Genomic DNA, 24603 nt, shown 5'->3' on the forward strand with positions numbered 1-24603 from the left:
GTACCCCCCTTAACAGCTTTCATTTCAATTATTTACCACCCTGAAAAAATAATACCACTCTCACAATGGAAGGTGTATTACACTCGCGCCATGTCATTGCCACATCGTTGTCATGTCATTGTCACGTCATTGTCATGTCAAAAATTACTAACCCTTCATTTTTTGTTTTTCTTTTATTATTTTTTCTCTTTCTTCTTCTTTCTCCTCAACCCTCCCGCTGCCGCCGCCACTGCATCCGCCGCAGCACCGCCGCCGACGCCGCCATGATTGAACATAGCTCAGTTCGTCATCCTCACCACGTCATTGCCATGTCAAAAATTACCAACCCTTCATTTTTTATTTTTCTCTTTCTTCTTCTTTCTCCTCATCCAATCACCCCACCAAATTTCATCTCATTCCTTCTCAAATTCAACCAAATTGATTATTTTGGTTGTTATTGTTGGATATTATTATTAGCAACCCCATTTCTTCCATAATCATTATTCCATAACTTTATTTTTGAAAGAAAACAAAAATCAAAATCAAGAAACCGAAAAATGGTGAAAATGGTAAGAAAAGAATGATGAGAATATAGAGAGAAAGAGGAATTTGTGAAGAAGAAAAAGGAGGAGGAAGGTGGTGGGGGCGGGGCTGTGGCGTGGGGTGGGGGTTGTGAAGAAGACGAAGGTGGTGGGGGAGGGGCTGTGGCGTGGGGTGAGGGGCCGTGAAGAAGAAGAAGGTGGTGGGGACGGGGCTGTGGGGTGAAGAAGAGGGCGCGAGGCTGTGGGGTGGGGTGGGGGGTTGTGAAGAAGAAGATGGTGGTGGGGGCGGGGTTGTTTGGTGAAGAAGAGGGCCGGGGCTGTGGGGTGGGGTGGAAAGGAGCGGGTGGGGGTGGGGGTGCATTTTGATTTTATTTTTTAATTATATAATAATATATTACTATATATATAGTAAGGGAGAATCAAATGGGTTTTGTCGTCCCTGATTACATCTCAACCATTTGGTTGGGTTATTTGCTAACTACAAGGATTTGCATTTGGCTAGAATTGGAATTTAGTTATGCATTTGTTGTTGTACATTATTTTGTGAAAGTTGAACTATTTGACTCCACAATTCTTGGGGATTAAGCTGTCACGTGGTTGTTGCTTGCTTTTCCCCTGCAATTTTTTTACTTTTGCTACCACTCCCTTTCTCAAGACATTTTCACATGTGGCTTTGTAATCGGTCAATATTGGAGTAGTACCTATTTGTGATTATTGTTTTTTTAGCTCCTTAGATATTTTTTACACTTTCATCTCAAAATATTTGTCACGTTTCACTTATCGATGGTCAAGTTACATAAATTTTAATCAATATATCTTTTTTTTAAACCACTATATTGATACTATTTCCATGTAATTCTCGAATATCTCAATTTTAATTTTAAAATATTAAATTAATCTAATTCAATTTAGCTCTAAAAATTAGTCAAATTACCTTTCAAAAAATGAAATGTGACAAATATTTTTAGGCGGGGGTAGTTTATTATTTGTCCTATACATTCCGGTTAAGTTTAAGCAACTTTGGAGCCAATTTTTTTTTTTTTTAACAACTGTAGCATTTATTGGGTCTTACTATATTTTTTATCTTTAAACTTTCCATATTTTGTGTCTTTAGTGAGCTCATACGTGCTTATAAAGTCCTAAAATTATTTTTAGTTATAGTTTTAAAATATTTTACTTTATTTACTTTAATTATTATTTATTAATATTCTTGTAAGACCATTAGGTTAATTTGTGTAAAACTCAAAACTAAAGTAATAAATATTGTAGTATAAATTCAGAGTTATTGAAAGAATTTATTATGTTAGATGATTCTAGAGAAAGGATGAGTACTTGCTAATACAGGTGAGAATAAAATACATCATTAAAATCATAAATGGGTTTAAGATAAGCACAAAATGAGTTTGAAGCAGGGCAAAGTTAGGGAGTCGGCGAGTTTGATCAGATCTGGCAACTTTGATTAAAACTCTATGTTTGTCTTAAAAATTCATCGGTGATGTATTGATTGTTAATATAGAACCGAATAACTTGAAAAGATTAGAATTCAAAACACAGAAACTTCAAAGCCTGATTCCTAATCGGATTGATTGAAGTAAATAGTTTCAACAATGAAAGTTAAAATGTTAAAAGGATTGAATTGAAAGTCTTGCTTTTATATATTACAAATTTACTTATTTGAAATTTTATTATTATACAGTAAAAAGTGTAACACAAATTATATTTCTTTAATTAAAATGTCTGCTTTTACATCATGAGTTTGGGCCCGGGCTTAGCACGGGCCTGATGAAACTAGTATATATATATATCAGTTGGCCCACCTTTTTATATTTTTCACTCTCTTAATTTTTTTTTTACTTTTTTTTTTGCCACATCAGCATTTGAGGTTGTATTTAATTTAGATGAAAGTTGTTAAGGGGGGTAAATAAATACAAGTTAAGTTTAGTTGTCAAACAGAGTTTTCGTGCCAAGTTCAAGGGTCAAATGATGTCTTTTCTCTTTTAAAAATTTAGCCAAACGGGAGATTTAACAGCAGCGCAAAATTTAAACTATATAGAAGCATGGGATTGCACCCATGCTTCGTCGTCCGTTTTCCACTAAAAAAAAAGTGTGGGCCCCAACTAAACACCAACCAATTTTTTAAAAAAAAGTGGAACCCACCATCTCCAAACTCACGGAAAAAAAAGTGGACCCCATATTAACAAAATCAAGCAATATAAAAAAAAAGAATTCCATATTAAAAAAATAAACAATGTAAAAAAAAAAAGTGTATCTCATATTAAAAAATCAAACAATATTTATGTAATTTCCAAAGTATCTCATTAAATCAATAATGATGGATTCATTGCCGCATGCGTATCAATCCATTAGTGGGAGCAAATGAAATTATTGTACAACAACATACTTAAAATACTTATATATATATTAAAATAAGATAGAATTTAATTACTTTTTTATTTTTTCCTTACTCTAATAAATGTGAAAAGAAATTAATGTCATAAAAGAAAAAATAATATTAAATGGAGATCAAATAATTAATAAGGTAAATTAGTGAAATTATAATTCCAATTGACGTTTCCTTAAAAAACCGTGCAAAAGAAAACATGACAAGTAAAATGAGTTAAACCAAAAATATTTACCAAAAATTTAAAAATAGTAGTTCTTCATTTAAATAGAAAATCAAATTTCTACTTTGTTTCATTTTAAACATGTAAAATTAATATAATAATTTGAATTAGAATTATCCAAATCAAAATTTGATAAAAAATAATAGGTATTGTTTAGGCCCAATCTACATACATTAACAATAGAATATTTTACACCTTTAAATTAATCGAATTAAAATTCAAAGTATCAACTGATGCTTAAATATTACTATTGTTTTATCTCAAAAAGTGGAAAATGGTTTCCTTTTAAATAAGTCTATTAACAAATTTTTGCCAACTTTGTATTCGTAGCAAACACTAATATAATAAAGTTTTGGATATGGAGCACAAACTACAATGTTATATTAATCGTGTTTTGAACAATATATATATATATTACTTTACTACTATATAGAAGAGCCGGTTTATAAGCAAGATCGTCGTCCGTCCGTTGGTCCCACTTTTTTATTTAAGGGCAAAAAAATCCTTTGTGGTCCCACCCACTTTTTTATTTAAGGGCAAAAAAAAAATAACATTTTATACTTTATATTACCAACTCTTTTAAAAAGTAGATAGAAATATTTTATTATATTTTTATTTTTCTACTATATAGAAGCATCGGTTTACCCATGTTTCGTCGTCAGTCATTCTTAAAAAAAATGCTTCTATATAGTTTAAAAAAAAAAGGAAAAAAGTGGACCCTACCCTCTCCAAACTCATAAAAAAAGTGGATCCCATCCTCTCCAAACTCACAAAAAAGGTGGACCCCATATTAAAAAAAAACAAGCAATGTCAAAAAAAAAAAAAAAAAAAAAAACGTGCACCCCATATATTAAAAAATCAAACAATATTTATGTAATTCTCAAAGTATCCCCATTAAGTCAATAATAGTGGATTCATTGCTACATGCGTATTAACCCATTAGTGGGAGCAAATGAAATTATTGCACAGCAAAAAACATGGACTCCATATTATTGTTTTTCTTCAAAAGGTTTAGTAGGCAAATACATACAATTTCCTTTCGTTTCTTATATTAGTCTGAGATCTAATCTAGATATTTAATTGTTGTATTTGCTATTCCGCCATGTCATTTATTTGTTATGATTATTAAAATAAATATACTTAAAATATTTATATTTTAAAATAAGATAGAATTTAATTAATTTTTCATTTTTATTCTTACTCTAATAAATGTGAATAGAGATTAATATCAAATGGAGATCAAATAATGAATAAGGTAAATTAGTCAAATTATAATTCTAATTCACGTTTCCTTAAAAAACCATGCAAAAGACAAAATGACAAGTAAAATGAACTAAACCGAGAATATTTACCAAACTTAAAAAATAACATTTCTTCGTTTAAATAGAAATCAATTTCTACTTTGTTTCGTTTTAAACATGTAAAATTAATTTAATAATTAGAATTAGAATTATCCAAATCAAAATTTGATAAAAAAATTATAACTATTTTACACCTTTAAATTAATCGAATTAAAATTGAAAGTATCAACTGATGCTTAAATATTGCTATTGTTTTATCTCAAAGAGAGGAAAATAGTTTTCTTTTAAACAAGTCTTCTCTTTTAAAAAGTATTAATAAATTTTCGTAGCAAACACGAATATAATAAAGTTTTAGATACGGAGCACAAAATCCATGTTTCGTGTATATATATATATATATATATATATATATATATATATATATATTATCATTATCCAAATACAACTACATATACATAAATATACTATAATCTAAAGTATTGGGTCCGTGCGCTGAGCATAGGGCATCTAGTAGCTAATAGATTCTAGATAAGAACAAACAATAAGAGAATAGAAAAAAGAAAAGGACAAAAAAGGAAAATGAAAAAGAGGAAAAAGCGTCGATGGCTTCGTTTTATCATTGGATATGTCCAGCAAATAAAATATATAGAAAGAGAGTACGAATTATCTTACTCTTAAAGAGGACCTGACAATTTTTGCTGGTCTAAATATTGAATAATCAAGAATTCAACATTTTCTCAATTATATACACGCGTAATTTGTAAGCAGTCAGAGCGCAAGATCAAATAATCCCTCCGTCTCATAATAAATGTCATCTTAATAAAAAAATAAGATATAAATTAGCTAATTTTTTTTACGCTTAGACAAAAAAAGACAAGTTGAAGTAATATCTAAATAATGATTAGAAAAGCCACATAATAACTTAATTTTATTAGATTTTTAATATTAAAAGGATTACTACATGTGCATGCTCTAATCAAGAGGAAAAAATAATTTATTTTTATTATATAGAAGTAATTTAGTAAATTTTATATTACATTATTGATTTTTTAATATGCATATTTTTTATTAAGATGATACTTATTATGAGACGTAGGGAGTAATCAAAATTCTGGGGTCTTTCCATATTTCAATTGGTCCATTCTCTTTGTTTCAAGTTAGGAGGCTGGCACTTGTTTGGAAGTTTCTGATCCCATTTTTTTCTCGTTTGACGCGTGGAATGAATGAAAAGTTAGACCATGGGGTTGTTGTACTACTAAGACGAAGAGTCGAACTGATTTTGGATTAAAAAAAATGCTCAGGTGACCATGCTCTATATTTTATTTAAGATGGATATAATTAATTACTACGAATTTATTCCCATTAATGACCACACTGTAGTATTAATATACATTGTTGATTTACAAAGTAAAGGAAATAAGTGGGATTTCCAACTATTACAAAGCAAAAGGAATAATTAAGTGGATATGTGAACTGCAACTAACTTTCCAAAAGAGACTCGTTTACCAACCTGTAATTTGTCGTTATCACCACAATAATACAGTTTGATACTATTGGAAAGAACTCTTAAGTAGTTGGTGGAAAATAATTTAAAGAAGAGTTGTTTAGGTAAACAAGACTTTAGTGATTTGAGCTTGCTAAATTAGTTTATATGCTTATTGTTACAGTGCACCTTTATGAGATTAATTTCATAGATTGCTACTTAGATTTTAATTTATTGTACTAAAAATACTAAACTATTTTTATAACGACAAAATTACTCAGTTTCTATTACTAGTATTCCAATTAGTTTGGAAAATAATTATAATTGCAATTGGTTAAAGTGATCAAATAAAAGAAAAAAAAAAGTACTTTAGGCATACTTAACAATCAGAATTGAATGGCAAGAGTATATTACAAGCATAAGTACAACCAAGAGATAAAAGTAATACAACGACATAAACGAGGATGAAATTTCACATTTTAAAATTACCCAAAAGTCCATAAACGAGGATGAGATAAGAGACTCCTTACATAAAGGAAAAAAAATAAAAAAAATAAAGCCAAAACCGGATAAAATTACATGTGAAATAAAAGTGCTCATTCAAAGTCAGGACATGAGGAAAGACTTTGATTAAGTCACTTGGCAAATATTACGCATCCAAGAGAGGCAATGGGCTATTATAAATACTTGCCTCCTACAAAGAGACGAATCACTAAGTTTTAGCTTTCTTCTTTTAACATAACTTAAACCATTCTCCCTCTCTCCCCCAATTATACCAAAAAATACACACAGTAAACTTTTTTGTTTGGTAAATCAACATGGGGAGGATGGTTATTATAGCTGCAGCAATGGCTTTGTTAGTTACCCTTCAGGTTTTACAACCTCCATTAATGGCTTCTGCTGCTACCAAAGGAAAGATGGTAACAGTTTTGAGTGTCGATGGAGGTGGTATTAGAGGAATTATTCCCGGCACCCTTCTTGCCTTCCTTGAATCCAAACTTCAGGTATTTATTATCAATTATCTATACTATATACTTCGTCCATTTTATTGTATATAGCGGTATTCAACTGGACATTAAGATTTTTTTTTTTTTTAAAAAGACACATTTTTCACATACCAAAAGTACACTTAAACTTTGTGACTTAAACATATCATGACAATTTATGCCTATAAAAGGGTAAACACAGAGGCAGATTCAATTTAAGAGTTTCTACAACAACCTGAAATTAATATTATAATGTAATTAAGTTTAGTCAAATATTTAATAGATTTCTGAATATATATATATATAGGGTCTAGGCATTGTTGGGTTACAATTTTCCTGGATAAATGAGAGAATTCAAGTTAAAGAGTTTTTAAATATATTAATCTCTGATCACGTGTGTTGCACGTGTATCCCATGCTAATCGGTATAAATATTTAAAACGACATAAATATTATTAGACTATGTGCGTATTGTGCGAGTAACACTAAAGTTAGAGGAATGCAAACTCATGAATGGTAACTGATATCTATTACGTATATCATTGGAAAGCAAAATCATACTAAAAATTGCTACCGAATAAATTATACTGAAGGAATATCATTTATTTTCAATTGATGAAAGTTGAATTTTGGGAAGAACTAACATTTCTTTATAAGTATTATATTTTCTAGTCCATACCTAATATAGTTTGTAGTTATGCACGATCAACTAAAATAATCTGCCAAAAGATACGGAAGTCGTAGTAAAATGTGAGTTTTATCCCTCCCTTTCTTTGTTTTGAATTTCCTTTCCAAGAATCTAATCCTGACAAAAGTAATGAAGTCAAATGCTATTACACCCGTCTAGTGCTACAAAACATAGCAACAATTTTTGCACCAACCAGCTATACCAAGCGGTGCCTTATAAAACAAAGTAAGTAAGTAGTAGATTACTTTCTTCTCTCATGAACTTATCTATGTATGCTAGGAACTTGATGGACCAAATGCAAGACTTGCAGATTATTTTGATGTGATAGCAGGAACAAGTACAGGTGGATTAGTAACCACTATGCTTACTGCTCCTAACAAGGATAACCGTCCTTTATATCAAGCAAAAGACATTTCCAATTTCTACATGGAGCATGGCCCTCAAATTTTTCCTCAAAGCAGGTTAAAACAGTGAATAAACCAGAGTTATTTTTTCCCTTTTTATTTTGCTTAATACTGAAGAGGCTAGTATTTTTATTATTCAGGCGTAACAGCTTCGTGAGGAGGATCACAAATTTGTTTGGAGGGCCAAAGTATGATGGCGAGTACTTGAGAACAATAATCAACTCAATATTAGGCAATCTTACAATGAAGCAAACGTTGACTAATACAGTCATACCAACTTTTGATATCAAACGCCTTCAACCAATTATCTTCAGTACTGCTGATGTAAATTTCTCTACCCTTAACCGAACAATAATGTTTAATCTAAATATCATATGTTCTGCTGAAAGAACATGATGGAATATCCTATATAATTTATTCAAATTGATTTGTCAACAGGCAAAAGCAAATATCTCTAAGAATGCGCAATTGTCAGACATTTGCCTTAGTACCTCAGCCGCACCCACTTATTTCCCAGTGCATTATTTTGAGACCAAGGATGCTGAGGGTAAAATACGTACATTTGATCTTGTCGATGGAGGTGTAGCAGCAAATAATCCAGTGAGTAGCCGTTATATTTAGCAAATTAATCATATTGTCAGTACAAAAGTTAAATTTATATCTTACTGTTTATAAAATATTATTAGTATTGACATCCAATTTTTTCTCTATCTTAGACCTTAATGGCAATAACACACGTTTCAAAACAAATCATGACGGGCAACTTCCAATACGAGGATATGGAAAATATGGACTGCAAGAAAATGTTGGTTCTGTCATTGGGCACGGGTACAGGCAAGCACGAAGAGAAGTATAACGCTACAATGGCTTCCAGATGGGGAATGCTAGGCTGGGTGTTCAACAATGGTGCCACCCCATTGATAGATGTTTATGGTGATGCAAGTGCTGATATGGTAGATATACACGTTTCCACCATGTTTCAGACCTTTGGCAGTGAGAAGAATTACATCAGGATCCAGGTAACAATGACTCGACTTTTCTTAGTATTTGTATATTCAACCCGCAAGGAAAGTTTATTCAATATACACGATGAAAAGAAATCAACTACAATTTTATTTTATTTTTTGATTGGTTCAGGATGATAATTTGACCGGGGAGGCTGCATCAATGGATATTGCAACCACAAAAAACATGGAGACACTTATACAGATTGGTAATGACCTATTGAAGAAGCCAGTGTCGAGGGTCAACTTAGAAACAGGCCGATACGAACCAGTTGTTGGGGAAGGCACCAATGAAGCTGCTATAGTCCGCTTTGCTCAGTTGCTTTCAGAGGAAAAGAAGCTCCGAATGGACAACTAAGAAAGTGCTTTCACACTTCACCCTCACTTGGGAAATACTCTTAGAATTTAACACAATTCATTCAATGAATAAAAGACAAACAATTTATAAAAATATTCTTTTACCTCCAATAGTTAAGCTCCTAAATAGTATGCCATGTTGTAATATCAAAATAAACCCTCCAAGGAGGAAAATAAAAGTTATGTAATTTAGCCCCTTTTTTTTTTCATAAGCTCCTATCAATTCTATCATAGACCTCGCTGCAATAACTAATTTTTCGAACCGTGCCATAATATGCTCTATCTGCTCTGGCCCGCAAAGCAAGAGCTTAGTGCACTGCCCTTTTATAGTAAAGTGCCAATTGATACATAACCTCAAGGAAGAACAGATTCATGCACAATTGAATTACAGCTCCTAGTAAATCCATAGCAAGATATAAAGTGAATGCAAATAAGAGTAATGTTCCAAATTTAAGCGTGAGAAAAAATTACCCAGGAAACTGACTGTGTACTAGAGATATATTTGCTCATCAAAAGGTTAAAAAAAAATTCAAGTAAGCTGAGACAAAGAGCTTTTGCTGAAGCCACATGTAACTAAGTTGGGTAATCCAAACATCCATATATATTAGAACGGAAAGATACTTTTTTTCCTGCATTAAATTGCCTTTCCTTTCTGTACAAAACACGTTGAGGTATATTCAGTCCTATATATTTCGTATTCAACAAAAGAACTCCCACTAGCAGAATTAGAAGTCAAGTCAAAAATCAGCTCAAACTTTGATTCACCATAGTTAGTTTTTGTACTCCATGAGAAGTTGAGAAAAAACCCTGCAAGAACTCAAAATTCAAGAGAAAAAAAAGATCAATGAGATTGAAGGATATACAAAAAACTGACAGATGGATGTGATAGCCTAAAATAGAGAGAAAGAAGATGAAGTGGGAGCACCAGCAGTAGTAATGGTAAAACAAATTTGTTAATTGCAGGTAGCACATCAGAGCCAAATACCTGATTCTAGCTTGTTTGAGGCCAGGATGTAAACCTGCACCACTATATGTCTATTGTGATCTGTGCCAAAAGATTCAACTAACAAGTATTACTAACAGCCTGCATTTGATATCTCAGAGCATCATAAATTTTGGATAACTGATTGAAAAATGATTGCAGGTTGAGGTTTGAGGAAAGAATTCAGCATACCATTGGAAATTTTACTGAAACATTTTAGCATAACCCTTCTTCTCCTGGTCTAGTTTATAAGTAATCTGTTATAATTGTTAAAAATTAGAAAACATGTATTGTGTTTACATACTTGAAATTGCAAAAGGAAGTGAAGATGTTGCATCAAATATTTTGATCTGATAATGACTAACCTTCTTCATTGCAGCAGCGAGCTCCTTCTTTATCCCACCTGAAAGTGAAAATATAAGAAATAAGATGACACTTTCTCGGGGCTGATACTCAAGGATGTATACCAAGACCAGAGGCGAAAGATATTTATTTCCTTTATTTGTACAAAATATAACCAGTCAAACAGAGTATAATGTGAAAACTGAGTATCTCTGAGGTATTTATATACTCAGTTTAGGCAAAACAGTATCTAACACACACTTTTTCAACTCCTACTTCTCCTTTTATGGATTAAAAGTTTAATTGCCAGACATAAAGGACTTCTATATGCAAGTTTGGATATCCAAGTTACTAAGCCTGAGATTCACAGCTAAAGACTGCAACCTTGTTTGGCTCCTGAGAGAATCATCGAATAACACAACTTAAAATATATAGATGCACAGGTAGCCAAGAAGTAATACAGAAGAAAGTGAAAAAAGGAACGGCAACACATGTATTAACCATAGCAGCAAAATATACTATTTATACTTCAACGTTTGCCAGAGTTCTTTCCCTTAAATTGTCAAAGATGAAATTGTACATCACTAACCATTGTTTGGCTCTAACTGCAGTGCCTTCTTAAAACTTTCAGCTGCTGCATCTATAGCATTCATTGCCAGATATGCCTGAAATAGAGCAAATGACGGTTCAAAGTTTTGGATATGTATAATACCCCGTACATTAAAGTAAGAAGACATTAACGTAGAAATGAATCAGTAATCCTACACCATTGAGTAAGGCAAGCAGTAGAAAGAAACATAAGAGATTTTTTTTACGATAACTGTGGTGTCCAGGCCAGCTTGCGCGCACCTCAACAAATTCCACAAGGTACCTGTTACCTCCAAACAACACATGTACTGGTAACTCTGTCTACCAAGGCTCGAACAGATGGGAAGAAATCACCTAGCGTTTATATCTCCAGTGGGATTAGAAGAATATAACAGATATATTGCTATGAGCTGTTTAATGAGGATTAGCAGGTGTCGAAGCTCAGATTGATTTATGCCAAATTTGTCGTAAAATTAAAGTTTCACGGCAAGCCTAACTTCTGTTCAATGGACTAGAAGAGGATGCAGAACATGGAGTTGACAGAAGCTGTACTTATGTTTGGCAGTTCACAGCAGGGAATGTACTAATTATGCTCTGATATCTAACCGTATTAAATATACATAGCAAAGTGATATTCCAACACTAAAAGGAACAAACAAAATGCGAGACAAGCTTGAGAAAGGGACTTATGGTACAAAGCTCATATCCTAGTGAAGCCTAATCACCTTCATCATGAAAGAAAAAAATCAATTCCAACTAGGAAGAAATAGAAGGCAAAGGAAAATGGAGTTTGTTTAGCCTATGGAAGATGAAGATTGGAAGGTACATTGAAAGTTAATTCATTACATTTAGACTTCTAAGTCCAAGAACATTGAGGAGAATGATGTTAAAAGGCGCTCCTTATCATGTTATATACTACTCGCTATTCTCTTTCCATTTACAAATCAAGTCATGGTTTCTTTCCTTCGGGAAATCTAGCCACTGCGACTATATTTCATAACTCAAAACTCCAACCTGGCCTTGGCGGTAAAAAGCTTTGACATTGTCTTCTCCATCATAAATTGCAGCATCAGCATCCAACAATGCTCCAGTTAGATCTCCTAACTTCAGTTTACAGGCCTGAACAAGAATGTGAACATGAATTAGCTGAGCAAGACGAAAGCATATGCTACATAGTCAAGAATCAAGAACAAAGTCTAAATATTTATGATTAATCAGTCTGAATATACATGGTAAGTGAAATTCAAGATGTTAAAAAGACCATAGTACTTAAGATCAACAATGAAGAAGTTGAAGGCATCACAGAAAGAAAAAAAGAAGAAGTTGAAGGCATCTCAAAGACATCTAACTAACTAATAGAAATATTTGATGTTCTTCAATGCATATAGACTAAAACAAAGCTGCTTTTTATATATTTATATGGAAGTAATATTAACAAAGCTGATTTCTTCAGGAAAGTTATATCCTCAGGATATGTTCTACATCTCACCATAAAGCTCAGAGAAAAGACTAGTTCTTACTTTATGTAACTGAAGTCCTACTAAGGCCTACAAGATTCTAACAACAAGAAAATCATTATGTAATACCAAATAGTTGCAAGAGAATTTAGGTTACTTACAGAACTATTTGCAAGTATCTGGGACTTTGTCTTCCTCAAATACTCGCTTTTTGCTGTAGAATGAGGCAAATAATTCCATCAGACAGATGTGCTAGTTATGAGAAGCTCTAAATGATAGAAGCACAGCAAATCAGACAGTCATTTATAGCTGCAATTAGAAAGTTCACCTTCATCAATGTCTTCCTTATCCCAGCACAAGTCAGTATAACGAACAGCCTTCCTGTACTTTTTGATAGCCATCTTATAGTCTTCCTTCTGTCAATGACAAATATGAAGGTGACATACAATCTCATTTTGAAATAGACAAAATGAGCGTCTAAGTCTTAGCCCATGGATAAAAGACTACACAAAAGTAGAGAAGAAATGGTGTTACATTGAGTGCTCTCTCTCTCTCTCATATTTTATTTAGTTATGTTCTGCAGGAGATCTTATTTTTTGATAAGAACAGGCTATCAATCAAGCTAGTTTTGAAAACATATCTGTGTGAACTTATACAACAAGACAAGGTATACTTGAAACAAACAGGAAACACCCATTAAACTAATACCTTGTAATGTTCATTGCCAAAGCCTTTGATAGAGTCAACAGCATTTATCCACCAAGCAACTTCATCTGGTTTCACGTCAAGATCTATTGGCCAATCAGGGTAAGTGTCACCGTCTTTAAAGAAGTTAATCGTGCCATCATCTGCTCCCTCTGGAATTTCTCCACAATCCTCTATTGTCACAGGAAGAGCAGGAAAACCATCTTCACTTGTTTTACCATGTTCAATTGCACGAATCATCCCCAAACCCCTGATTACTCTTCCAAACACAATATTCTTTCCATCTAGAATATGTGCTTGAGAAGCGGTGATGAAAAATTGAGACCCATTTGTATTTGGACCAGAATTAGCCATAGAAAGCATCCCTTTTCTTTCATGTTTAAGTTTTAAATTTTCATCTTCAAATGTCAAGCCATAAATTGATTCCCCACCAGTTCCGTTTCCAGCAGATATATCCCCGCCTTGTAACATAAAGCCTCTGACGACATGATGAAAGCAAGAACCCTGCATAGCAAACAACAATACAATGAATGTAACTAAAAAGCTAGAGGTAAAGGTTAAAATGGAAATTCACATGCAAAGAATCAAATTATTGGGCCACTGAAAAAAAATAGATTTAAATAGGATAAAGGATGAAGTAACAAAGACAGTTGCTTTAGAAGTCTTTCTTTCCTCCTTTTTCATATATATATATATACACACACACAAAGACACACACATTTTCTTGGTAGCTGAGAATGTTGATTAACAATCCATGAAGTTGTGGGATGAGCCCCATTTTCCTTTATTCTTTCCCTAAGCTTAATAATAAATTCATATACACTAATTCCTTGTGCAACTATAAAATAACACGGAGAAACAACAGCAACAAACACATTACCAGTTTAACCTCACGGGTGGGGTCTGGGGAGAGTAGAGTGTACGCACACACGATTCATAAATATCAAACAGAGTGACACATACTGCTATTTTCAAGTAAATTAGTATTAATGTCTAACCAACATAAACTCGGACAATATGGACACGCAGCATGCCCTAATCTGACTCATCAACATAGACAACATAAACATAGATTACAAATAGGAAACTAAAAAATTAGGAACAAAGAAAAACTAAAATACACCCAACAAAAACAACAACTACTACAACAAATCTACAAAATAAGCCTCAATTCCAAACTAGTTGGGATTCCACTGCATGAATCATCAATATGTCCATATACATTCCTCTATTAGGCCCATTTCATTCTACAAAACTCACTTATTTGCGCGTTAAGGGGGAAAAAAAAAAAACAACAAATGCCTAAACATTTGTTGATTTACGCGTAGGAAAATGGAAAAACAAAATTAAGTAAAATAGTTTGAAGTCTAACCAACATCAACCCGGACAATACGAACACATGCAACATGCCATAAACAAAGATTACAAATAGGAACAAAAACTACAAATAAGCATTTACACTTAGGAAAATGGAAAAAGAGAAAAATAAGGACCTTGTAATGGAGAGGAACACCAGTGTGAGGTCCAATGCCTTTTTCACCAGTACAAAGAGCTCTAAAATTTTCAACAGTTTTAGGAACAATGTCTTTGTAAAGTTCAATGACCATTCTTCCTTCAAGTTCTCCACCAATACTTATGTCCAAATAACACCTTGGATTCGCCATTTTTAGAGAAATGTTTCAATGGAAAACACACAAAACCCTTGAAAGAGCGGTTTATGCTACTGTAGCATGCGCTTTTTTTATTTTGTTGCTTACTGTCAATTACAGTGGAGTGTGGAGGAACTGCAGTTGTGGGCCGAGCCCATGGGCCCACTAATAAGCGACCGAGGCCCATTTGCTTTCGTAATGCCAGCTGTCCACGTTGTCAGTATTAATAGCGCCAAATGCACTCTGCTTTTTGTTGTATTCTGTCGCTCAATAACATTTCGCATCCTATGTGAAAATAAAATTTGGAGAAAAGTTTTTTTTTTTTTATATATATATATATATTTTTTTGCAAATATTATTTCTTTGTGCTGAGGATCAAGAACTTAATTTGAAAATTATGAAAAAGATTTCACTTCTTTTTTTTTTAACCGTGTCTAAATTGGTCCATAAAAGCATGATCGCTCAACCGTTACAAGTTTGGGATTGGGAACCGCTCCTTTTTTATTTCAACCCATCTAAAAATTAGGCCAAAATATGTCTCAAATTGATCATGAGAAATTTTGTCAAAATATTTTCAAAAAGATATTTTTTATTTATTTGATATGTTTTATATAGCCAATGTAAAGAAAAAATATATTTTATTAGGTACTTTAAAAAAAAATATCAAAAACAAATGAAAAGATTAAAACTTAGTACTAATAACAATTGGGTGGGTTCGGTTATGATCCGCTTTTTAACCCATTACAGCTCAAGTACTTTTGGACGGGTCAACTTAAGAACTCAGCTCATTTTAACCCGCCTATTTCACACCCTCAAAGACAACGATAAAAACAACATTTAGTAAGGGCTAGTGATTGTTATCTAACATTACTAGCAAAAAAAAAAACATTTTTCATGTGTAAAACGAGAATTTGTGTATCGTATACGTCATTAGCTCGATCCTTCGTGAATTACCATAATAACAAACATGCTAAATGAATTTATTTATTATAAAGAGATTTGTTATTCCTGACCCTGTTTCACCTAATTTTTATTTGAATAAGTAAAAATTCTATCTTGGTCCGAGTGGAGATAGCTCTGTTCATGTATTGTGTACCAATTTTGGTCAAAGACAACCAAAAGTATTTGCTGCCGTTCTTGTATCTGTTAGTTCATGTCATGGATTGTGATATGTTGTCTCCACAAAGTGACACATTTGCCCATATCTATAGTGTCATAAGCAGGAATTTTCGTAAGTGGTGTCGATATTTGAAAAAATTAATAATTGAATAAATTGCTATAACAATGTTGTATTAATAATAAAAAAAATTCAAATCATATTAATTAATAAAATATAATTCAAGTAAATAACCATCACTTTGAGCTTATGTAATCCAGTTGCGACTAATAAGGAAGTTATTTTCTAACAATTTATCCAAAATTCCAAACTGAGTCTTAGTTAACTTGGTTTATTTTGTCCTAAGTAGATAGGAATTCGGGAGTTCGAACATTACTAGCAACATTAATTTTTTAGACAAAGGCAGGAGCTTATGAAAAAACTAAAAGTATAAGATGATACTGCGCTTGGAACTCGGGCAAAATTCCACGCTAGCTGAGCACTTGACCAGTGAACCACAAAGCTTTTTCAGTCAAGTAGTGTCATTTGTATTATATTTAGATGCACGTGTTCTAGATTTCAGATTATACATATATGCAAATATTTACAAAAACGATTCGACAAAGCTGTGTCGGATGACACCCCTTCACATAGGGTGCGTCCGCCCCTGCATATTTGCATATAGAGGTGAATCCAGGATTTCAGGAGGATGAGTTCACCTTAGAATTTTATTTTTTTTTTTTAAAAAAAGAAAGATGCAAAAGTGCATTTAGTAGGGTTCAATCCCACACCCTTGAGGGATTAAACCCAACACTTAACCAGTGCTCCACTTAGTCTAGTTTGACCATGTGTTCCTTCAATTAATATTAGATATATTTTGAGAATTATATACATACCATACCGAGTTTAGTCAGGTGACCATATGTTCACGTGACCCATATTTTACATATGGATTCGGCCCTGTCTGCATACTGCATTCCAGGTTCTTGTATCCATATAACTTAGTTCCGGATTAAAGCAATGAAAATGTGACAACGAATTACTTTCTACTAAATCCAAGATGGTTTCTTATACTACATCAAACAAACATTGAAGATATGTTATTAGCTAGCATAGCTAATAATCTCACTTTCTAATTCACCAGCCTACAGTTCTTTCTGATCTCTCCATCTTGTCCTGTTAGCACACCTATATTGGTCACCTTTACCATTGATGCTGCAAATTCCTTAGAGAAAAGATAAGGATTCTTGCTGTAGGTTGAAACCAGTGCAGTAGTTGTTTTGTCACTCATGAGAGCTTGGTCTGATTCAAGAAGCCCTGAATTGTTCATTAGGTTCTTGTAATATACATTGTCAAACTTGTTGATTGTGACTGCATCTAAAGGGGCCAGGTTAGAATCTGAATCATTTTGGTTCGGACAAATGGTTCGTAGATTGTCTAGCGATGATGAATCCAGTGTTGGATCAGGATTGCCTGATCCATCAAAATCAAACAGCCTTCGCTTGAACGTGCGACATTGAGCAAATCCAATTGTGTGGGCACCTGCACCAAACATATGGATGATCAACTTTGTAAACGACTAATCTTGGCAATTGAGAACCAATTTCTGGGAAGAATTAAAGTTTGAGAAAAATCAGATTCCAGTATATGACGAATAAGCTCAATAAAATCTTGCAAGCAGAGCCAGGTTTCTTAGTTAGAAAAACCACAAGGCTCTTTTAGTAGGAAAAGTCCAGTTTAACTTCAGTGCATATTTTTTACCTGAAAGCACCACGACATCTTTTACATCAAGACCCTTAGAAACAAATTTTGCAGTAATGTTCTCTAAGGGCTCGAAAGGTGATGGAAGCTGAGTATTAGCTGCACTCTGACTTGCAGTAAGACTATCTCGACGTCCCAAGGACACTGACCAAAAGAGGCCTGCAGACTAAAAACATTTGTATAGATACAAGTTAGATCGATTACATAGGGTCAAACAATTTGATAAGAGTAAATGTTTAGGCAAAGTATATTATATACTGTAGATCAGGAAAGTTCTTACAAGATAGATAGCTTCTCTAGCTGCTAGAGCCAGTATATCAGTACATGAAACTGTAGATGGGCAAGCTTTCTCTAAGTTAGCTTTTATTGCATCAATGACTTCAAATCCTCTGGCTGAATTTCGATTGGGAAATGCATTCTTCTCTCCTGTGAATGTACTAGTATCATCAAGTAGCACTGACCCGTCGCATCCCTACACAACATAAACAGTAATTAGCATTAGCTATATTCTTAATATATTGTTGCTTTTTAGTACTATAGTTTTTTGAATGCATAAAATGATTTCATCTGTTTACATTGACGAAACAGTCATGGAAGTGCAGGCGCAAAAGAGATGCAGCCATTCTAGTGTCATTTGAAATAGCAGACCAGATGCCAGATTTAACAATTCTTTTGAGGTTGGGACAAGTGGAATCGTAATATTTGTAATCAAGTTGGCCATACACAAAGGAACTGAGAAACAAGAAGCAAAACAAAGGGCAAGTTAAAAGCTTATGGATTTTTGTGTTCATGATTGGAGATGTAGTAAACATTGCTCTTTTCACTATAACATCAGGAGTAAGTAGTACTTGCTATTTATAAGTGCAGGATGAGACAGGGCCACTAAGAATTAATTAAGAAGTCTCTTTCAGTTAAGTTTGGTACTAATCCATGTGTCTTTAAAAAATTATCAGCTGCTCTATACTAAAATAAAGCAGTATGTATAGGTGAGTGCAGGATGAGGCAAGCCTTTTAAAATGAGCAAACTGATAGAAATAAAGTACTTCACAAGTTGACTTCTCTACTTCTGCGAGGCAACTGGAACTCATACATTTCTTTGGTAGTACAGTTTCTTTCTTCCTCCAGTTATTTAATATTTTGTCATACCTTTAAGAAACCATTTAATAGCATTAAATCATATAATGTATTTGACGAAGGACACACTTTTTGTGTAATAGTTATCGTGCCAACAGTAAACGCTAGGTAGCCAAGTGCACAGCGGTGAAAGAATCTGAGTAGTATATCCCACCCCAAAATGAGTGCTCTCCTATTCTGACTCCCTTGGCCTCAGGTAGCATAGTTGAGACAAATGACGAGTTCTCTGCCCTTAATGGAATGGAGCGATAATTTTTTTTTTTTTTTTTGAGAATTCAAGAGAAGGTCATGGCGAGACGAGCCATTTATTATTACAATAGGTGTCAAGTGGAAGTGCAGTTATGTATCATACATGCAGCTGAGGCCTTCTAAGGTAGACTTGAACTTGTTCCTTCATAACCTGATCGATTCGATCAGACATTCACCATCTATTTTCGTAATCTTTGACAACATGAAAAAAACCAAAAGCTCTTCCCTCCCTCTGTATCTATCCACGGGACAGAAGTCAAAGGCTTTCGGTGTCCCCTCAAGGCATTGGGGCCTCACAATCACTAGCCAATATGCTTTTTTCTGATCATGCTTTTCTCCGTTCATGGTTTAATTATCTTTTATCTCTCCCTCAAACGAGTAATTAGCAACTATATTGCCTTTTTGTAGTAATAAGGCTAGAATTGCGAAGAGATAGTTATTGCCTTCTTGGTTTTCTAAGGTGATAAATATTCTAGACCAATTTATTTTTGCGAAGTAATAGATAAAAGGCATCAGAAGGACTGAAGGAGTATTAGTAAACCGTGCTCGAGGATTTTCGTTCTAGTCGTATACCAAAGTAGCAACTCAAAGTACCAGAATGCAATCTTGTACATAATTAATAAGTGCTCCATCTAAGAGGACTTCAATAAATGTTTTGATCGGAAAGGGGAAAAAATAAAGATGGTGGAAGAACCTATAACACTTGTGCACATTAAGAAACTCTTAGCAGCCGCTGCACTACACTGTCTAGTGGCAACTATATATGAGGAGTGACGAATGCCAGCAATAAGGAGGTATTAGTGCTCGAATTGAACAACTACTGGAAAATCTACACTAGCTACTTGCTGACAGTAGAATTGTTTGAAGGGCAAAGGTGCAAATATACCCCTCAACTTTGGGATTTAGAGCAGATATACTCCCGTTAAAGAGTGGTGTATATATCCTTGCCGTTACAAAATAGTGCAAATATATCTCTGCCCTTACACAAATAGTGCAAAATGCAAATATACCCTTTTTGCTAACAGGATTTAAAAAAAAAAAAAACTTTTGGCTTATTTTTTAATTAAAAAAATGTCATGTAGCTTTTAAAAAAAAAAATCTACCCATTTTTTTGAGTAGGCATATTTTTCTAACACCACATGATAAATTTTTTTTGGTGGGTCGGGTCTAGTTCGTTTAAAAAAATATCTCCATAGCTTAAAAAAAAATTCTGCCAATTTTTTTAAAAGAACCAGACCCGACCCACCAGAAAAAAATTTATCATGTGGCCTTAGAAAAATATGTCTACTCGAAAAAATGGGTAGACTTTTTTTAAAAGCCACGTGGTATTTTTTTAATTAAAATATAAACTAAATGATTTTTTTTTAAAAAAAGTTGTTAGCAAAAAGAGTATATTTGCATCATTTTATAATGACAAGGGTGTGTATATACCACTTTTGTAATGGAGGTATATCTGTTCTAATTTGCAAAAATGAGGAGTATATTTGCACCTTTTCCCTTTCTTTAAAATTAGAAGTATTTCTCCAGACTTCTTTCCAGATTCTTGGTATCATCATTTTTAATTCAACTTGGATAATTTATGCATAAGTTGGACTTGCATGACATGTCAATCACTCTGAGGAAACAAGTATATTTTTTGTGAAGGAAGAAAGAGTGCTGCATTGCTGTCATATGTATACTGATATCGACCTTGTATACAACTACTACAACAACAACAAGAAAAAAAAAAAAGGCAAGTAACTAGAGTTATTCAGATTTACAGAACCTCTAATATTACAAAACTTTTTAATTTGTCTTTAAAAAACAAATTATTGAGTATTGAAATATAGATATAGAGTACTATTCAGATAGACAAACTCGATTAGTTTGGGATTGAGATGTAATCAATTAATTGATTGATTTATCCTCCACTAGCTATAACTACTGCACTTAGGTTAGCTAAGAATATATAAATAAGAGCACATTTTTTCAAGTAGTGCAATTCTAGTCATCATCTGTGAACAATGAATGGTGGTTAACAAAATTAATCGTCTACTGGCAACAATTAAGTAAATTACAATTATTGTCTCTATCTTGTTTCTAGGGGATTAAAAGCATTTATCCATATCGTATTCATTGGCAAGTCAACTACAATATTCTGATGGCCCAAGACTTGACGTTTAGCCAAAACTGCTTATAAGCACTTGGAGCACAACAATAATGGATGTAACACGAATTAACTTAACTACCTCATTGGCTGTTGTTGTTTCTTTTAAAGATCCAGTGTTCTGTCCCTCTTGTTTTTCTTCAATTTCACTCTTGACAGTTGTAATGTTTTTCTGCATTTGTTTTGGTTAGTGATACTACTTGCAATGAGCAAGTTATTAAGACTATATACAGTCAGACCTCTCTATAACGGCACCCGCATATAACAACACCTCTCTATGATAGTCAAATTTTTTCGGAACCGATTTTTTATGTTATATTTTACTTCTCTATAACAGCATTTCACCTATAATAGCAACAACCAACTTTATTACAGTACGCTCTTTGTAAAATTACCCCCCATATAACAGCTATTTCTTTTTTTGTGGTAATATAATAATTAACCATCTTTATAAAAATAGAATATATATGATTACCAATAATATGTGTAGAGATTTTGACCAAATATTTGACCATTTAATACAATATTTATGACAAGAAATATCATATGAATATATATATTTTCATCATTAAACGGTTTTCATTCGTTATACAAAGTGTGACTAAGCTTAGAATTTGACAATTAATAAATGAAAATTATATTTTATGCATCTTTTTTGCCTATAACAGCGAAATATTATTTAAATGTCAATGCTGTTATAAGTGTCTAACAACCATTTTCTATAACAGCTAAAAATTTTCGAATCCAACGATGCTATTATACAGAGGTTTGACTATATATAGTTTTAAACCTATATAATGTCCCTTTAATTCTTAAAACTTTTGTGCTTTCGTGTCCATAATCGACTTCACGTACCTAATCCGTTATAGATAGACCGTTCACAATCCCACGACTCTTGCTTCGGTCCTAAAATGTCATGACTCCATCAAGATATACTCTAGTATTTTTCCAGTGTAAAAAAAAAAAAAAAAAAAAGAATCTAAGCATGTGAAAAGATTATCGTAAGGCTTTGGAGCATGACACAATTTTGCCATTAAAATGAGCTTCCTGTAACGTGAAACATCACCTCGATAAAATAAAAAAATCTGTTTTGAAACAAGAGGAGTTTTTCTGGTGGCACGAAAGGTGAGGTGGTGTCACAAATCATTGGAGAATATATTATTTTAAAAGCGTAATGCTACTTAGTAACACCAGCATAAATATATTGTATCTCTACTGGTGTTTCGAACAAAATGGATTATAACGGCGCTGGAAAACAAAGGAAAACATGCCTTCATTTTCAACCAAATATTATCCAAATGACTACTTAGCATTTCCAAAGTAATCTTGATATAATTTCAGGCTCGAGCCTAGAAATGAAAAATCTCTTGATAGGGAGAGTTTAACTCCTCTTAGTGGGTCTAATTCGACAAGAATCTATATTAGTCGAATGTATGAACTTCGAATCCATGCCTAAAATATATAGTATAAAAAATTAGTTATTAGTAATAACCAACTTGATGTTATAGAAATTCGCAGAATCAAGCACTTTAGGTCAGAATGCTAATGGATGTACAGACCAATATCACTTAGATAATCCTGACCATTCTTGAACTCTCTGGTCTGTGCTCAACTCTAATTTGCCCCCATTATTTAGGGTTAATAAAAAAAAAAAAAAATTGAACTATTTACCTTTCACCACTTTCATAGTATTTAAATTATGGAATACTAGTGTACCGGTTATAAAAAAAAATTAAAATGTAGTTAAAATATTAATTTAATAAAACAAAATCTATATATATCTTTAAAAAGAGGATAGTTTTAGGACAAAAATTAGTTAATTAGTTAATAATTAGTTATTGGTTATTGTTTTTAAATTTTAATTTAAAGATAATTACAATTTTAAAAACATAGAAACCACATTTCAACATCTTAACACGTTTGGAGCAGTTAATTGCAATATTGCAACAAAACTGGAAACTTAGAAACCACCAACTAGTGGAAAAGAAAATAGAAAAAAAAAAAAAAAATAGAAAAAAAAAACAAAAAAAAAAAACACCAACTAATCACCCCACTTCCCCCATTTCCTGCTCACCATCACATCCCGTCAAATGAAGCACGTTTGGAGCAGTTGCCTATATAAATTTTAAAAATAATTAAATATCTATATTTTTTAAGATCTAAATTTAAAAATATGAATTTAAATCTAAAAAATGAAATACCCAAGATATAGCCAAGCAACTTCCACGTTTTGCTCCTAACTTATAGCAATAATATTTATTCACAAATATGAGCTATGGAGAATAATTTGTTACTACCTTAGTTTATTCATATTTTTTAAAAAAAAGTATTTAAAAAATCACCAATTAAAATAAAAATAAAAATAATGCAATTTGTGATAACTGCATGCACTTACCCAAGGAATAGCTTTCCTTAAACAACGTGCAGTCTCCCACTTCCTTCAAAAACTGATCTTAAAGTCTTTAGTAACAGACAATATATTTATCCTCCATACTCAAATACAATCCTTACTAATCTTGCATTGCCGAACTTGAAGTATAATAATGATTGGCTTCTATGACTATTACATGCCATTATATTGTTGTTTCATTTCATAATTCAATTTTAAAAATAAAGAATGGTGAATTGTGCAACACAACGTATGCTGAATTTTTATTTGGTACATGAGCAAAATGTGATTACGGAATAGAATATTTCAGCGTCAGTTTGTTTCCGGACAATTCATATTTTTTTTTCCAGTGAGAAGCATTGTTGATTGATGTCATGATCCTTGGTGATTTCTCCTTCAGCATGTGTAATTTAAGAGATCATGCTTTTGGATGGACTATACACAAGTCTAAATTAAGCATTTTGTTAAAGCTGTAATTTTTATACTACTTCCTCTACTATTTTTCTCAGGGAAGTTTCTATGCACCATATATCTACCCATATATCTGTAGCATATTAACAGATCTGTAAACCATGGATGGTGATGTTCACTTGCACTGGAAAAGTAGCGGAAAGTATATGGATGTGGGCTCGAAGAACATGAGTAAGCTCTATTATTACTCCTTTTCTTTTTCTACCCATGGTGTTGATAGATATCCAAAGTCATTTTATTGATATGAATGATACCCATCATCTTCTA

At 32.8% G+C, this 24603-nt stretch overlaps 3 protein-coding genes across 4 annotated transcripts; 1 reads left to right on the forward strand and 2 right to left on the reverse strand.

Moving 5' to 3' along the window:
* Positions 1-6626: 6626 nt before the first annotated feature.
* LOC132622345 (patatin-like protein 3) lies at positions 6627-9562 on the forward strand. The gene is made up of 6 exons (XM_060336948.1): positions 6627-6933; positions 7882-8063; positions 8147-8330; positions 8445-8606; positions 8723-9025; positions 9144-9562. The coding sequence occupies exons 1-6, from the start codon at positions 6748-6750 to the stop codon at positions 9366-9368; spliced, it is 1242 nt and encodes a 413-aa protein (XP_060192931.1). The 5' UTR covers positions 6627-6747; the 3' UTR covers positions 9369-9562.
* Positions 9563-9906: 344 nt separating this feature from the next.
* LOC132622346 (peptidyl-prolyl cis-trans isomerase CYP40-like) lies at positions 9907-15192 on the reverse strand. 2 transcript variants are annotated; one of them, XM_060336950.1, is made up of 10 exons: positions 14935-15192; positions 13445-13945; positions 13065-13152; positions 12898-12950; positions 12294-12398; positions 11281-11356; positions 10715-10752; positions 10542-10606; positions 10353-10451; positions 9907-10174 (listed from the first exon to the last, which is right to left on the reverse strand). In XM_060336950.1, the coding sequence occupies exons 1-8, from the start codon at positions 15103-15105 to the stop codon at positions 10553-10555; spliced, it is 1086 nt and encodes a 361-aa protein (XP_060192933.1). In that variant the 5' UTR covers positions 15106-15192; the 3' UTR covers positions 9907-10174; positions 10353-10451; positions 10542-10552. The 2 variants fall into 2 exon arrangements, with proteins under 2 accessions (XP_060192933.1, XP_060192932.1); XM_060336949.1 differs by having other exon boundaries at positions 10353-10412; positions 14935-15191.
* Positions 15193-17229: 2037 nt separating this feature from the next.
* LOC132622347 (peroxidase 10-like) lies at positions 17230-18759 on the reverse strand. The gene is made up of 4 exons (XM_060336951.1): positions 18523-18759; positions 18228-18419; positions 17948-18113; positions 17230-17728 (listed from the first exon to the last, which is right to left on the reverse strand). Exons 1-4 carry the CDS (start codon positions 18757-18759, stop codon positions 17319-17321), a joined length of 1005 nt encoding a protein of 334 aa, XP_060192934.1. The 3' UTR covers positions 17230-17318.
* Between the last annotated feature and the right edge of the window lie 5844 nt (positions 18760-24603).

This window comes from Lycium barbarum, chromosome 12, assembly GCF_019175385.1.
Source record: "Lycium barbarum isolate Lr01 chromosome 12, ASM1917538v2, whole genome shotgun sequence".
Taxonomy (NCBI): domain Eukaryota; kingdom Viridiplantae; phylum Streptophyta; class Magnoliopsida; order Solanales; family Solanaceae; genus Lycium; species Lycium barbarum.